Source organism: Athene cunicularia (genome assembly GCF_003259725.1).
Source record: "Athene cunicularia isolate RWA chromosome 15 unlocalized genomic scaffold, athCun1 chr15_part1, whole genome shotgun sequence".
In the NCBI taxonomy this organism is placed as follows: domain Eukaryota; kingdom Metazoa; phylum Chordata; class Aves; order Strigiformes; family Strigidae; genus Athene; species Athene cunicularia.
In genome coordinates this window covers 7,730,818-7,747,599 of record NW_020799121.1, presented here as the reverse complement: position 1 = coordinate 7,747,599, position 16,782 = coordinate 7,730,818, and the positions used below count along the sequence as shown (strand labels likewise).

Sequence of the window (16,782 nt, the reverse complement as noted above, 5' to 3'; positions counted from 1 at the left end):
CCGCGGCCCTGCTGCGCCCGCCGACCCGTTCCCTGGTTGTCGCGGGCGGTCCCCGGCGCTGCCCTCCGTGCCCGCTGCGCGGCTCTGCCCCGCCTACGGCGACGGGCTCGGCTGCTACCTGCTGCACCCTTCTCGGGCGTCTCTGCTCCTGCTCTCCGCGGTCGCAGCCCTCTCGCACCCCGAGACCGCTTTCCCCTACTAGCTCTGGAAACACACGGGCATTTCTCGTTCCTGAGAAGTCATCCTTCGGCCCCCACCCCGCTTCCTTTCAGTCCTGCCTTTCCCGTACCTTATTTCAAGTTTGTTTTATAGTTCTCTTTTAGCCACGTAGTTCGTAACTTAGCTAATTTGGCAACGGGCAGTGTAGACTAAATACCCGATTGCATAGCCACAGTTATTCTGCCATGTGCAAATCCTCGCAGCCGAAATGCAGCCAAAGGCAGGATATGTGTCTCATTTAATTCCCGCCTCGAAAAGAAAATAAAAAGTCTGTCTTCTTACATTGCTTATTTACTGAAGCATTTAGTAAGCAGTGGACTAAAGTAATACTGCTGTCCTTAGAAGTCATTCATTCATTCTCTCTTGGTACTAGTCTTAGTTTTTTTTGAAACAGATTCAGCTGTTTCATACTGATGCAGTAAGACAAGGTAAAACTTATTCTTCCAGATTTTGGTTGATTTGGAAGAAGCCTTGAACAGATGTTTGTTGTTGTTACAGTAGTTGCTCATATTTGTAGTCCCTAAAGGTAACTTGCAAGACCTTGTGTGCCGAAACAGAAAAAGTAGCTGCATCAGTGCTGGCTATACTTTGGATCATTTTGAAGTTATATAAAATGCATTTTAAGGTTCAAGTAATTGCCTTTTGCACCTACGTGTAGTGAATGATCAAAGGATTCTCTTAAAACAGGCAGTTGCTATTTCTGAGGTTTGCAAGTCACACCTTTTGTTTTGGACAGATCAGGTGATGCGGTTAAAAATTAATAAATGCTCATCCATGTTAGCTGAAAGCTTAATGTCAGAACACAAACATATTTCAGGAAAGTTCTACATTGTCATTCCAACAATGTTTTTCCTGTTTCCATGGCAAGCTTCTTGTAGAAAACTCCTGGTGCTAGCAGTAGATCTTAAACCAAAGATTAGTTTCTTAGCTGTTGGTCTGCTTTGTCATTTCACTCTCTGATGCAGTTGTGTCTGAGTTGTAGTGGACACATGAAATAAATACTTTTTCTTACATAGATGAGGAAGCAAATTTTAGGCACCAAGTTCTATCAAAACATAAGATACCAGAGAAATGACTCCTTCATGACCACAAGCCAAGAAGAAAGATTTTTTTTGTGTGCCTGCATGCTACATGTACATGAATTGTACATATGTGAGGGTCTGCTCTTCTGCAGAATGATTGTGCTGTTTACATGTTCTAAAAATAGGATAATTTCCTGAGTTCTTTAAGGCATTATGTTATGTTGACTCTTTTAAAGTGTTTTAATTGAGTTATTTCTGCAATAAACTTTCTTGCCTCCAAGTTTTCATTTTTATTGTATTTTTTCAGTCACGCAATCTCAAAAAGAAAATCAGCAAGTTTTGATATTCTTATAATTGACCTCAGGGCCGCATTTTATCCCTTGATTAAAACATAATGACACTAATTTTATTTTTTAAAAATAGAGGATTAAGAATCAAAATTAAGTGAGAAGATCTTTTACATCTGTCTGCTGTGTTGTGGGCAAGTCAGATAATTGTAACAAGGTTGCTGGGAGGTTCAGGAGTGGTAACAACTAGAATACTTTGGGGAGGTCACTCTTGCCATAGTTTGGTGGGTTTTTTTAAGATGAAATATTCTTACTTCCCATCATATCAGTGAGGTTCCAGTTAATATTTGTGAAATACTAAGAGACTGAGGTATGTTCTCTAACCACAAGACGTTTAAAATTAGACATTCTAAAAAAAACCCAACCAACTCTCAAAGGAATGGCCCTCCAGAAAACAACCATCAGACTCACAGAACTTTTGAATTGTAATAGTGCTTCAAAACCTGCTTAAAGTTTGGCGTGAACATGTTCGAGCATTGTATTTCCTAGTATTAGAAATGTAATAGTTCTGAAGTCAGATTCCAGTGAAAATTTTACTTGGCTGTATTCACTATTGCTAAAAGTTCCAAAAACTGCTGCATGCATTTGAGTTTTTTTAATATATGAAAAGTGTGATTCTTTACCAGCTTAATCCTTGGGTAATTTAAGAAGCAAAATTGTTGTGTCGATGCTGTTTATGTATTTTGTGATGCTACTATTGGCAATGCACATGGCAAAATAAGGGTGTTTGACTATGCTGCAAGTCTGTGATGAAGATGCAATTTTGGACTTATTACTTCTAAGTTTGTACAACATGACAAAATGAGTCGGTATTTAATGTTGCATCCCTGCTTTGTTAGGGCGCAGCCATTCACCATTAAAGCCTCCCATTACTTTCCCAGACAAAGGTTCTTGCCCGTCAGAGTGGATGTTCTGACTCATGTTAAGGATTGCTTGTGCACCCTCTTCGTAAAGCAGGAGAGCTCATAAATCATGGACATTTCTTACACTGCTATGTGTGTCCACAAATGCACTTTTGGGGAAATTTACCTTAAAATTACAGATGATACTGATTTCATACCTGGCTGATTGCTTTGTCTCTAATGGAGATTAGAGTTGAGTTATTAAAGTTTTATGTTATTCCAAATACAGCGTGATTTAAAAAATAAATCTGTCATGTGGAAAAGCTGCAAATGTGTGTTCTTGTAGTCTTAAGTTTCATAAACTGAGGATGAAAGCAGGAATTGAAAATGAAGTACAAAAAAATGCCATACACACCTATCCAAACCAGTATATAGCCCATAAAATGGCTATGTGATGAAGGAAGGGTCAATTTAAGGAGGGAGTGAAAGCAAGGTGAAGGAGTAGGACACCTAATAATTTCTATCCTAAGCTGTCCTTTCTAACTAGTGTGCAGCAGGAAAAAATCACAGCCTTTGTGAAGACACATGGATGCAGTATATGATGAAATAATTTAAAAGCTGCTTCCATTCTTGAGCTCCCCAAATCCTGTATTTTTCAGCTGTATTTTTCACAGCAAGAAATTTGTATTGGCATGATGTTGGATTTAGTATTTGAGCAGTGCAGCAGCTTTAAATGTCTGGATTACATGGAGGAATGTCATCTGTGGGACTTGTAGTATCATACTACATGATTTTCTTTTGGAAATGGAGAAATTCTTCCAGTTCCTGCTCTTTGTCAGAGAAGGAAATCTGAAAAGATCAGCTGTTCTTGTCCACTGGCTGTTTGCTCTCAAAACGGGGGCTGGGAAACAACATGTTGTGTAAATAGTTCCAACCTTGCATCATGGCCAGAGATAGCCTCCCTGGTTGCTGCATCATACTTGATGCCTTGTGCTTTTGTCAGCTAAAAATTCTTACGGAAATCATAGAAATAGTGCTGTGCTGTGCTTTCAGCTGTAGGTGCTGCCTAACCAGAAACTCTTACTGGAGGTAACTAGCATCATGTTCTTGTATTCCATTACATACACAGATTGTGCCTTGGCAGGAATCTAAGCCTGTCATAAATTTTCATGCATAAATATTCTGGATTGAATTTTCACTCAAAAAGAAATTTACAGAGAACAAATAAAATGTAAGCTGTAAATACTCTTTCAAGTAGTTGTGAGAGGACAGGAAATAAACTCTTGGTGTAAGTCTGATAGCTTAAAAATGTTTTAAATGTAATGTGTTTAGTTGAAAAATATTTTGTCTTCTCCGCAACTGCAGTAATCTCTTCAGAATCTGAAAAATTGTAATGAGACACTTTTTTTCCCCCCCTTAGCTTTAATACAGCATTTATATAGCAGAAGAAAAGTGGTGTTCTTTACAGTTTACCTTCTCTCTTTTTTGCCTTTCCTATAGGCGAAATAACAATGGATGCAATATTATCCCGATTGAAGCAGCTCACCCCTGATGAGCTTAGAGAAGAAATTGTAAGAGCAGGACTGAAATGTGGGCCCATTACATCAACTACTAGGTTTATTTTTGAAAAAAAATTGGCTCAGGCATTGTTGGAGCAGCAAGGAGCACTGGAGGAAAAAGGATCTGCTCTGTTGGAGGAGGCTGCTGGAAATGTCCCATCTGATAGCAGCCGGGCACAAGCACAAAAGGCTTTGAAAACTACAGCAGTGAATCACAACGGTCATGGAAGTGTTTCTGAAGAGGTGGACTTTGGGTACTGTGTGGGTCTGAACCCTCCAGAAGAAGATGTTGTGATGCACATGAACTGTTCAGCTCCAGTCTGCGGAGCAGGATGTGTTGACTCACAAATTAGTACTCAGATGCCGTCCAGAGATCCTCCGCTATTCTATGGTGTTTGTCCAGTTTATGATGACATATTGGCAAGGAATGGTAAATACTCATTTCCTTTATTTCCAATGCTAAGCATTTTACAATCATGTCTAAATAGACCTTTTTCTGTATAGCAGGTAATACGAACATCATATTTTAGGCATTTTTTAAAGTACTTTTTGTTTCTGTAAATAGTATTTATTGGATCTTCAGAGGCGTGGAAACAGGTGACATCCCAGGTGTTCTGCCATGACGGTTGGTACCCATGAGGATCCTCTACTCTATGTAGCTCAGAGGAAGAAAACAGTTTCCTACTGCCGCTCTCATACCATCCTGTGCCTTTAATCACTCAAGAATAAAAACCAGTCCTATAGATAAAGAATCAAAAACCTGTTTATACTGTCATCAGTTGAAGCTTAATGATATCTTCTAACAGATTTTGTATTTTCCTTTTTGTCTTGATGCCAAATGGTATCTAGAAGCATCAGTCATTCTTAATGTTTTATTGACGAACACTGCAATAAGGACTGATTAAATTATGTAGTGACAGGATTATAGTAATGCATAAAGGATTGTTTACTCTGAGCCAGTAGTAAGTATTCTTTCTCATAAGAAGAGTATTCAGATAGCTTAGTTTTAACAAATTAATATTAATGCAAAAGGAGAAGAAGGAGAAGGATTTGATTAGTATTCAAGGTTCTATGTAGAGGTCTTAAAGTTGTCACAGAGTATCAGTTACATAGTGCATCTTTCTGAACAAGAGAACATGGGAAGTAATGCAGGCTGAATAAGCTCTGAGTATCCTTTTCAGTCTGGATGTGAAATACTCGCTTGTTGAAGCTGACCCATCTTTTAAAAGAGATGTTCAGATATTGATTGATAGGAATGGCCAAACACTGTACCCATACTGTCTGATGTTAGCTGGAGTGTGTAAAATCCTTCTACTCAAGTTTCCAAGAGATAAAATTTAAAACATCTTTTGATTCTTAATGCCACCTTTGGAAGAGAAACAGTTTGAAACCAAAACTTGAAGGATAGTGTGAGGATTTTGTAGTCTGTGTCTAGGAACAAATCTGAGATTATAGAAATAACTTGATCGTACTTTGTTGCAGAGAGAATACATGTTTATGAAGATAAAAAGGAAGCTCTCCAAGCTGTTAAAATGATTAAGGGTTCCCGTTTTAAAGCTTTTTCAAACAGAGAGGATGCTGAGAAATTTGCTAAAGGAATCTGTGATTATTTCCCGTCTCCAAGCAAGTCTTCTTTATGTTTGTCTCCTGTGAAAATGGGGTCATTTAACAGAGGTAAGTAAGGGTGTTCACCTGTGTACAGTAGATGCAGTATACACTGTTAATTTTTTGAGAGAAATAACAACTTCTTAACCAATATACTAATAACAGAAAAAATTTCAAACGGTGAAGCATCTTAATAAATTGAAGTCCTTTTAGAGTGGTGGTGTTTAAGATAAGCTGTAAACAAATGTTCAATCAGACCTCCAGTATTTAAGTACATTTTTTCTGTGAAATGAATTAGAAACAGGCAATAAATATTTGAATTTTTTTAATTCCGATCTGGTTTTACTGCTGTATAAAATGATACTGCCACTGGAGAAGTCATCCTTCATTGATGCTTTTCCAAGAAAGGAACGCCAAAGTTTATGTACAGAAATAAAAAAAGAAGTAGATTATGTTGAAATCCTGCCATTTCTTTTATAAGGAACTACTACAGAGGTAAATTAGAGCCCCAGGAATCTATGGAAAGACTGCTTTTTGTGTTTGAAAGCGTAAGGTTTGGCCTTCAGTATATGGTTTCTGTGATCTATGTTACGATAAAGTAAACTAGTTACTTCTAAAAGCAATTATAGTTGTTCTCCTTTGCATGAATTTTACACTGAAAAATGTTGCTATGCTTCTAAAGTTGAAATGTTGATAATGGCCTGCAAAGATATGTTGTTTAGTAGTCTATGGTTCTACTTCATAGGATTTGATTTTACTCATGGATTTCAGGATTTTCAGGTATAATAAGAGGCTGATAAAACTGTACAGTATATTAAAACTGTACTTAATTGTTAAGTAAGTTTGTAAGTTCAGAAATAAAATAGTAAACACTGATCATATTTCACAGTGTTCCCAGTTGCTAGATTAAAGGGACTCAGTAGTCACAGAATTGCAAAAGCCGTTTTAGTGTTCAGAAAATTCTTACTTTGTGTTGGATTTTACTTTAAGTTTGGATGGAAGCAGATTGGTGATTATAAAATTACCAGTCCCTATTAAAGTCTCAGACAGTTTTACAACATGATTACATCATATTCTCCTCCTTCCCTATTACTAACTACTAGTATTTTTAAACATCATTGACCTCAATTTTTTTACTGCTGTACATTAAAGATGCAAGGTTAATACATAATTTAGGTTGAAAGCTTATTTTCACTGTCTGGGTATGAAAATAGTGATCACTGAAAGGAATGTATCTAGAAAGATGTTACCTGTGTTTTGATAGATGGCTTATGCTCCCCTGAGACCGAAACTGCTAATAAGGAGAGAGCCAACAGTTATAAAAGTCCACGTACTCAAGATCTTACTGCTAAACTTCGGAAAGCTGTCGAGAAAGGAGATATAGCAACATTTTCAGAACTTATTTGGAGTAACCCTCGCTATCTGATTGGGTCGGGAGACAATCCGACAGTTGTACAGGTAAAAGAAATAAAATTAGAAAAAATCCAAGTTCTGGTTTTGTGATTTAGTGTTGAGGCCTGATAAGCACAACTGGAAGGAATGGTGTTTCCTACTCTTCCTTCAAGATATCTTCTTTCCACCAGTGCAGTGTTTCTCAGTGTTTATTGATACTAGCTGAAAGTGAAGAGAAACATGGCAGTCGCCTGTCTTGCGTAAGTCACCCATCATAACTGAGGGCTGCCTTTGCTCCAGAAGACCTAAAGAAACTGAGTATACAGCTGAAGAGAAAGAGCTGAAGGGAAAGAACGGTTTTATCCAGTAGTGCAAGAATAGTCTTCATAAAGTATTGATCTCCTCCAGATAATCTCAATCTTTTTAAAATTGAATAATTTTAAGGAATGGGGTAGTGCCTAGGCTGCGACTAGGTGTTCCTACAGCACTGCTTACCTAGCAGCACTGCTTACCATTAAATTTCAAGATGTGCTCTGCATCTAAAATCCATGTCTAAGGTACCGTTTAGTAGATGCTGACAATCCTACTTCAACAAATTACTTCTGTCAGTCCAGCGTTGTGAAGTTGTTGAAATTTTGTGTGTAATATATTATGTCAAGCTGGTTTTCCTGCTGCTTTTGTAGACTGAACTTCCTATCTCCTTTTATTACGTGATATCTTGGTAAACCTCCTTTGCCACATTGTTGACTTGTATGTAAAAAAAGACTGTAGCTGAGTACAACAATAACATTGTTAATTGTAAGAATAATGTGGGTATAAAAATGCATAGGTCATTATGATTTCATATAATTTACTGCAGTTCTGAACGCTTATGTACTGTTCTGTAAACATATTTTCCTAATAAAATATTATGAAACAGATACTTAAATGTAAGACTCAGTGTGGGAATCTTTGTATTTTCACAGTTAAATCAGTTAAGCTTATGGGTGTAAGAAAGCTGTCTAGATTTCAGTTCATTCTAATTGTTTGGTTTTTTTCAGGAAGGGTGCAGGTATAATGTCATGCATGTTGCTGCCAAGGAGAATCAACCTGGTATTTGTCAATTATTACTGGACACTTTGGAAAATCCTGAATTTATGCGCCTTATGTATCCAGATGATAATGATACAATGTTGAAGAATCGAATCCAGTATATTGTTGACCTTTACCTTAATACACCAGATAAAACGGTAAGATTTGAATGTTTGCCAGCTGCTTATTATTATGGAAACAACTGGAAGGTGTTAAGGATGTGTAAGGGACAAGAAAAGAGTAGAAGGGGACACTTTTAGCAATTCATGAGTTCTGTGGGTTTTAATAATCATTATACTGTATCATGGGAAAAGATCTGTGAAGAGCCCTATGAAGGTAATTAGTAAATGACATTTATTTACTTTTCCCAGTCTCAAAATAAAATACATGCAATTGATATTATCATGTTTCCAAATGCATGTGAATTTTCCATTTTTCCCTCTGCAGGGATTTGATACTCCATTGCATTTTGCCTGCAAGTTTGGTAATTTGGATGTTGTTAATGTGCTTACCTCACACCCAGCTATTGTAAAAAATCCAAGAAACAAATATGATCAAACTCCAGCAGAAGTAAGTCTTTCCACATCCACAACAAAACCAAAAATGTTATGCCTAATCACTGGTTTTCAAGGTCAAACATTTACCAACTACTGTAGATAGAAGGTTTGTGGTAAGATGCTAGTGTCAAGATTAGAGTGTAAATCTTTGATAACATTAAAAATATTTTTTGTTGATTGTATCTGGGGAAAAGTTCTAGACTTTATAATTAATTGCCTTTTCTTTACAGTATCCATTTTATGGATGTGGATGTATTTTAGTGGTTTGTTCTGCTATGAATTAAAAGTACTGGATGAGCTGTTTAGAGGCCAGTAATGTGACTCTTCAAAAAGAGCACATGTTGCACTTGATCTGAGATTGATGTCTTATACTTTACTAACAGGTAGTTTGTGAAAGAAGCAAGAATAAATCTGCAGAATTGAAAGAAAAACTAAGAGAGTACTTGAAAGGTCTGTATTCAGTTTTATAGTATATTAGGCATTTATTTTGGTTCTCTGCTGTCTTCTATTCTGTTGGCTTTCTGTAGCATTCCTATTCATAAATGATGCTGAGGTACAGTGCTGTGAAAACCAAAGAGAAACTCTAAAACTGGCAAGGAACAGAAAACTTTTTGTCTTTTAAATTATATGCTCAGAACTCTTATTGTATGGATCACAGGGTTATCCTTATAGCTCTGTAATGTAGGCATGGCCCTTACTTTATTCAGCGAGCCTGAAGCAGGAAGTTTAATCTAAAAGCAAACAAAAGATCTTTACAGAGCAAGAGATTTATTTGTCACGCTGGGGAGTCATGCAGTTTCTTTGATGGAGAACTTTTCAATGTTTGGCCACATGTGGGTTTAGGCATTTGCAAAAGGAGGTTTAGAAATTTGTTGAAGACCCTTAGGGAAGGGACATATGTATCAATGCAGGTGTTCTTGTATTTGAGAGTGAAGGGAGCCTGTACTAAACCACAGTCTGTAAACAGGCAATAAACAGTTTGAATTACAAGTAGATTTACTAATGAAATAGATGGTTAAGTATATGGGTGTATTGATATTCTAGGAAGAAGCAGCAGGCTAAGGTAACATAAACTTCATAAGAAAGCTTTGTATTATTTATTTTAGGTCGTTACTATGTACCACTCTTGAGAGCAGAAGACAATTCCTCAGCTCCTGTAATTGGTGCACCATGGTCACCGGATCAGACAGATGATAACCCCCAAAGAACTTTCTCTAAATACCCTGGCAGCCCCAAAGATCCAGTGTTGTCGATAAGAGCTTTCGCAGGCCCCATGAGCCCCTCAAAGGTAAGGGGAGAACTTCAGATGACTCTAATGCCTTTTTTTTCCCTTTTTTTCCCTTTTTTTTTTTAAATAAAGAACTGTTGGAAGATCCAGCCACAGTTCATTGTGTGGTATAACTTGCTCCTGTTACAGATTGTGGCGCTCTCTTTATTGAAGAGATGGATCCTTCTCCATAGAGAAGGAGAAGCACAGAAACTTGTAAATATTTTTTTACTGCTGAAAACATAGAAATGTGTGGTGCTAACAAGAGTGGAAGTTCAGTCAAAAGAAAATTGTTCTTTCTTTTTCCGATTGGAATCTATTTAAAGAGCACTGATAAACCTTTCATGGTGTTACAGATAATTGCTCTAACTTTCTAATCTGAAACAAAGCTTTTCAGTGTGGCTATGAATTGGTTTAGAAAACCTTAACTGTATCTTTACCTCATTTCTAGAAATTGACAGTAGATGCTAGAGTCAGTTTATCACTTTTGCTTGTTGAATTAACAATATTTTTTTCTTAATGGAAAAACTGACGACCAAGTAGTAGGTGTTGAGATAGTTTTGGAAAAGTATTGATTACTTAGTAGAACAGCAAAGTCTTTAGTTTTCAGGAGGAATACTTAGATACTAGGTAAATATAAGTTTATAGGCATTTCTTCTACTCATTTTTTTAATAGGAACATGCTGGAAGTATGACAGCTTTAGAAATAGTGAATAAATACAGCTGACAGTTCTGTCATCTAATGCTTGAATTCTTCCAGGACTGAGCTTTACCAAAATGCGTAATGCTCTTTCTTCTAAATATGCTTGTTGGTTAATTTTCTGTTCACCTGACGGAAATGCAGATTTATTTTATACAATGAAGAATTTTACCTATGATGTAAACAACATGTTGTTTTGATTGCTAACAGATACTTTTAATGTCTGAATGTAATTCTTAGTCTTAGTTTGGGCTTTTACAAAAATCCATTAGTTTATAACCTTTAGGAGTTCAAATTCAAGCTTCAAAATAAACAGCAAGAATATATGCTAGTAATTGTAGCAAGTCTGTGGAATTAAATATATATATATAAAAATATACATACAAGTATATCACCTATAATAGAATAAAAATATTCTAGAAACCAGTGACCAAAATAGCATTTGTCATTAAGTAAAATTATCACACGGCAAATTTATAAGACATACCTGTTTCCTGCTGCTCACAATTTTAAACCAGGCAGACTTAGTATCTATAAGGTGGTTGTATGTTATGGTCTTTACTCTTTTAATAAGCAGTTAAGACATCAAAGTAAAGTAATAAACAAGTAGTACTGGGAGGAGTATCTTAAGATCCAATATAAGATTGTTTATAGCTAGAGTTGAGCAATACTTGTGGAAGAACTTGCGTTGTTTACACGTAGACAACAAATAGGTAAATGTCTTCTAGACCTATAGGTAGACATTTAGCCAGCACTGAATTAGCTTCATATTGTGGCAGGTAGGTTTTTCAATGATTTCTGTTTTTCAAAGGCTGAAGAATTTCGCAAGCTTTGGAAGACTCCACCTCGCGAGAGAGCTGGCTTTTTTCACAATCTCAGGAAATCTGATCTGGAGAGAGGTGTTGAAAGAGTTGGAAGGTATCTAAAAGACAATCAGTATTAAAAAATTAGCAATAGAGCAATTAAAAGCAAAAGACTTGTGCTGAGAGTACAGTTACTACTTACTGAATAATATCTTAGAGCAAAAGTTATTGGCAGGTATATTTATGAAGTATATTGTAGTTGGATTTTTACTGTATTTTTGTGTAAACAAAATAGCTAAAAATGTGAGACCTAGCTTAATTAGCTTTGGAAATACAAAAAAAAGGTATTTTAACTATTATTGATGGTATGTGTAGAATGCTTTTCTCAAACAATTACTTGCCTAGTTTGTCAGAAGATCTAAAATTACATGTAGCCTGTATGCATTTTTCTGTAAAATTGAGGGATTGTTAAAAAGGTAGCAGAATGAAAAGATTCTAACACAAATGTTCTGCTTTATAGAAGCTGTGTGCTGTGATAATGTGTCCCTGCTTTTAAAATACCTTCTATCAGCAACATAGGGAAAAAACATACTTTGTTAAAAGCTGGTTAGATTTCTTTTGCTTGAAATCTTCACTTCCTCCTACCTTCTCCCATTCCCAAATAGAAAAAACTGTTGAATGGAGTATCATTCAGATTACACCTACATCAGTCTCTGTCTGATGTCTAGATACAGCAGCTTAAAAATAGCAATATTTATGGTGCTAACTGTAAGAATAGTAGATTAAATTTGAAAAATATTATAGAAAAAATAGATTATATGTTTTCTAAGGATGTGTATATTGCTTTGTAGACTGTTGATTATTGTGGAATTGTGTTGCCTAGTTGCACGTTTATATTCCTATTAATAGCTGATAAAATGTGTTCAGAAAGTTATTGTCAAACTAATTATTTATGTCTTCACAAATGATTCGTTTTATTTTATTTATTGCAGGGAGTTAGCTCATGAACTGGGGTTCCCGTGGGTTGAATACTGGGAATTTCTGGGCTGTTTTGTTGATCTGTCTTCCCAGGAGGGGTTGCGAAAATTAGAAGAGTACCTGAGTCATCGGGAAATGAGCGAAAAGGCTCAGCAAGAAACAGGGGAAAATGAAACCTGCAACAGATATAAAACTATGCATCCTTCTGGTAAGAAAAATGAAAATACTACAAACAACAGGTTGTACCTAGGGAGAAGAGGGAGAGAAGCAGCTTGGTGCCCAGGGGAAGTCGTATTCACCTCTTGTGGCTGCTATTATTAATCTGTTATCCAAACAGTCTGATTATAGTATTGAAGAAGTAGCTAACAACACTGTGAACATAAGAGAATTACAACAGACCTCATTAACCGTTCATTATCTTTCATATGAAGTACTTTATCTGATTGTAGCCCCCAAATGAAACTCCTATAAGAAAACCTCTATATTCAGTATGGTTTTACTCATAGCATTTGGGAATTCCTCTTAGAGTATGGAATTTTGTGATCCAGATACAGAATAAATAACTTATTAAAGGAATAATTCTTTACAGTTGAGGATGAAAGACATACTGAACGAAACCCAGCAGAACTTTTATACCTTCTTAGACCTCTGCTTGCCATGTGTTTATGGAAGACACGCACTAGTCCCAAATCTTTGTGCTCCGTTCTCCTCCTTCCTATGTGATTATAGATGTGAAAGGGCTCTGGTACTGGGATAAACCTGGGCTGACAAAGCCCTGAAGGGTAGTCATCGGACTAGTCATAAGCCTTTGTGCTTTGGAAGAGATAAAAACTAAAGCTATTCTATATTAGTACCATTTTCTTACCCTATTCCACTTTATCCTGACTTTATCCTTTGTTGCTGGTTAATGATTGAAGTGAGGAGTGTAGGAAATAGAGTTCTCGGATGACTAGGGTATAAAAGGATATTTGGAAAAAAGATACAGCTGTAATGTTGTCATTTGGCATTTGTAGCTTTAGTTAGGTTTGTTTATGCTGTTGCATAAATAAAATTAGAGAGGGCTTCAATAAATAGAATAAGGCATAAGGATTGTGTATTTGTTTCTAGTTTGATTGACGTTCTGTTGAAAGTCTTTTTATGTGTTGCTCTTACTAAAATTATTTACAGGCAAGAGTAAAAAGTGCTGCAATTCTATTTCTGTTGGAGCATTTCTGGATGAGGATGATGATGACATGAGCTTAGAAGAAATTAAAAACAGACAAAATGCAGCACGGAATATTGGCCAACCTATCGTGTCCAAAGAGCCGAGCATTGATGCTATTGGAGATGCAGAGTGTGATATCTTGTCAATGGAGCGTGCAGTGAACATTATAGAGACATCAGATCACCCCAGGCACTATGAAAAGGTGGCTTCTTCCAGCAAAAATGGATTTTGTAATCCTGTGTCCAGTGAAAGGATAATTAGTGACAGGAAGCATTTGCACGATGGAGAAGAATGCCTTGTATCTCCTGTTTCCAGTCTAATGTCAGAATTTGAAAGCCTGTCATTCCAAGAACAAGAGGCTGCAAGAGAATCAAATAAAATCACTGAAAAAACTGAGAATGAGAGAATTCTGGCTGAAGGAATGAGTCAGGCGAGAATATCCATGGACCATCTGGATAAGTCCTGCTATGCAGCTTCACTGGCAAGTTCTTCTGAGCCAAGTGTTACAGGTAAACCTGGAGAGGCCAAGTTAAGGACAGAGCACAGAATACCATCGGAAAAGGAGAGAATGTCCAGGGAATCTGGGATTCAGGCTAATGAGGCACAACAACGTCAAGAATTTTTTTCCCAGAAATTTCTTTCAAAGACTTCACCCACAAATGACAATTCTAATATGTTATTCCTGCTTGGGTAAGAACTGTCTTTTTTAAACACTTACTTGTCCTTTGGTTTATGTATGCAAAACAAGATGCTTTTTATAAGATCACTGACATCAAGGTTGATGCAACACTAAGCAACACTATTTGCAGTCAGCCTTGAATGATCATCTTGAAGTGCTTCAGTGCACAGAGAGGTCTTTGTTTCCAAATCAGTTGCAGTTAGCTTTGCTGTTCACCATTCATCTGACAGGCTTGTGACTTCATAATGAGCCTGACTTAGATGAACAAAGTGTTTACTATGCTTTCAGGATCTCCTCAGGTTAAAATTCAAAACTTCTATTTGATGAGACTACTGTGTAATAACGGGCAGTCATTTATGTGTGGGCCTGCTGGAAAAAGATCATAGAGAAACTGTGTTTATAGAGGACCATGGGCAATTTGTTTGCTTATATGAAAAATAAATGTTTTGGAATTGGGATGGTTTATTGCCTGACAAATACATATTCTTCATCTAGTTCTGTTTATATTTTAGGGAGCAGCCCTCGAAGCTGGATAGCGATGTCTTAGCAGCTATAGAAACAGCAGAGATTGATCCCCAGAAATACCCCATTATTTACAAATGGAAACACGCGGTGCAGTCATACTCTTCATCTGACAGGCAAAGGTATTCCTGTAAATTCAATCAAATGACTTCAAATAATATTTAGTGGGTCAGCTGCAGAACAGCTGGAATAGCTAGAATTTCAGCCTTGTTGCTCACAAAAACCTTATTTTAAATATTCAACTGTATTAACTCTTAGTGCATTTCTGAAGTTAATCACCAAGCCTTTTTGGGTGGTCTCATTTATTAATAAGGAAATTTTACTGGTGCTGCAGTCAAATTCTTTCCATGACACCACAAGTTCCCAACAACTTCAGCTTATCTATACAGACAAATCAGGCAGCAAATGAAGGTCTTGAGAGCATTGAGTGTTTCCCAGTTGGCAAATGTCTCAATTTGCTGATGTACGACTTAGTACTTGGATCCTTCATTGGTCTTAATGGTAGCTGTGATGCCAGCTGGCAATGGGTCCCTGTGGTGGATGCAGTGCAGGAACGTTGCATTGCTTTGAGGTGCTGCAGAGGGATGTTCAAGTGCATTTAGTATCTTCAGGCATCTTTTTGTTGTGATTTTTATTTTTACCCTCTATTACCCCAGTCCAAAGGGATTGTTAGTGTGAATGATGGCGTGTGTTATGTTTTTAGACTGTCATGTTTTGCTACACAGATAGTGGAAGCAGACTGCAGTTGTTGGCACACCTGAGTACATGTTACGCTGTTTATATGTTTTATTTTGAATGCTGCTGCTTTTGGGGACCCAAAGTGACAGTTTTCATACAAGTGGCTGCTTCTGGTAATTGTATTAACGTGAAGGTTTATTTCCATAGTGACAGACATGGGTCAGAACACTGAAGAGTCCCTTGCTTAGACAGCCTGCAGTTTATAAATAGTCATGATAAAGTTCTCAGAAGATAAAAAGATGACCCAGTGCCATGCAACAGACTGGAAAGGGGACAGGAACAGAAAGCCATTGAATGAGCTGCATTGACTTGTATTTTTCTCTTGTTTCTTCTAGCTTTAAGTGTGTGAAATTCAATTTATTATGAGAAGTATTTCCCTTAAGAAGTTCTCAATACAGGCATTAAACATTAATTTTTCAAAACATGCTTTAAAGAGAGAACCTTTTAAAACTGTCACAGCTTTAAAATTTATTTATTTAAAATTTTATTTAAAATATCTAAGTGACTGGCTTTATTGGCCACAAAATTCAGAACAGGAGTTGAGAACCAGCAGCTGAGAAGTGCAGCTGTGTTAAGTTAGCAGAGACTGGAGCAGGAGGAATGTTGTTGAGAGAGTTGAAACATGTGACAGGGCTGAAGGAAGTGTAGATGGGAAGTGGAAGAAGAGATGCTGCCTGGTGCTAAGCACTGGGAAAGAAAGCAGCTTTCTTCTCCAAATAGTGCACTGAAATAAGGCCATCAAGTATAGCTTTAGAAAAAACATGAAACTCAGTAAGATTTTTTTCTGTGATTTAAAGTGGAGTAGAAACAAGGAAATATTTTTGTATACCTGCTAGATACGGTATCCTTGTACCCTTCACTTTTCAAAGTCAAATTCTCTCATCCCCTGATTTTTCTGATTCATTTTTGACAGAAATAGGCTGTCAGGTTTTTTTCATGCTTGCTCCACTGTCTGAGAGGTCCAAGGCTCCTGAGTGATAAAATTTAACCCAAGATTTTTAGGTGTAATCACTGTTCCATCACATAAGTAAAAATCCTTACTGTAATTATTTGACAATGCCAAGGCTTGCTCGGTTGGCCTCCTTAATTTTGCAGTGCTACCTCTGCCAAAAGCAAAGAAACAACACGCTCGCTCACTTTGTGTTAAGGTACGTAGGATTTTGACTGCAAAAATCAAACCTAACGACACAGATACCACCAGATCTGTCAGAAGAAAATTATTTTCAGAAGGTTTTAAATAAGCTGTGTGGATGCATCTCTTTTATTGTTGGGGGGGG

General features: G+C 36.9%; 1 protein-coding gene across 1 annotated transcript in view; it reads left to right on the top strand.

Moving 5' to 3' along the window:
• Positions 1 to 3,234: 3,234 nt before the first annotated feature.
• ANKLE2 (ankyrin repeat and LEM domain containing 2) overlaps positions 3,235 to 16,782 on the top strand; it is a 16,968-nt gene continuing 3,420 nt past the window's right edge. Inside the window, exons 1-12 of the mRNA XM_026859959.1 lie at positions 3,235 to 3,350; positions 3,899 to 4,419; positions 5,472 to 5,663; positions 6,859 to 7,052; positions 8,027 to 8,215; positions 8,505 to 8,627; positions 8,998 to 9,064; positions 9,721 to 9,902; positions 11,393 to 11,499; positions 12,377 to 12,570; positions 13,530 to 14,256; positions 14,758 to 14,889. Coding sequence (XP_026715760.1) covers positions 3,235 to 3,350; positions 3,899 to 4,419; positions 5,472 to 5,663; positions 6,859 to 7,052; positions 8,027 to 8,215; positions 8,505 to 8,627; positions 8,998 to 9,064; positions 9,721 to 9,902; positions 11,393 to 11,499; positions 12,377 to 12,570; positions 13,530 to 14,256; positions 14,758 to 14,889 — 2,744 coding nt within the window. The remainder of the gene's footprint in view (positions 3,351 to 3,898; positions 4,420 to 5,471; positions 5,664 to 6,858; positions 7,053 to 8,026; positions 8,216 to 8,504; positions 8,628 to 8,997; positions 9,065 to 9,720; positions 9,903 to 11,392; positions 11,500 to 12,376; positions 12,571 to 13,529; positions 14,257 to 14,757; positions 14,890 to 16,782) is intronic.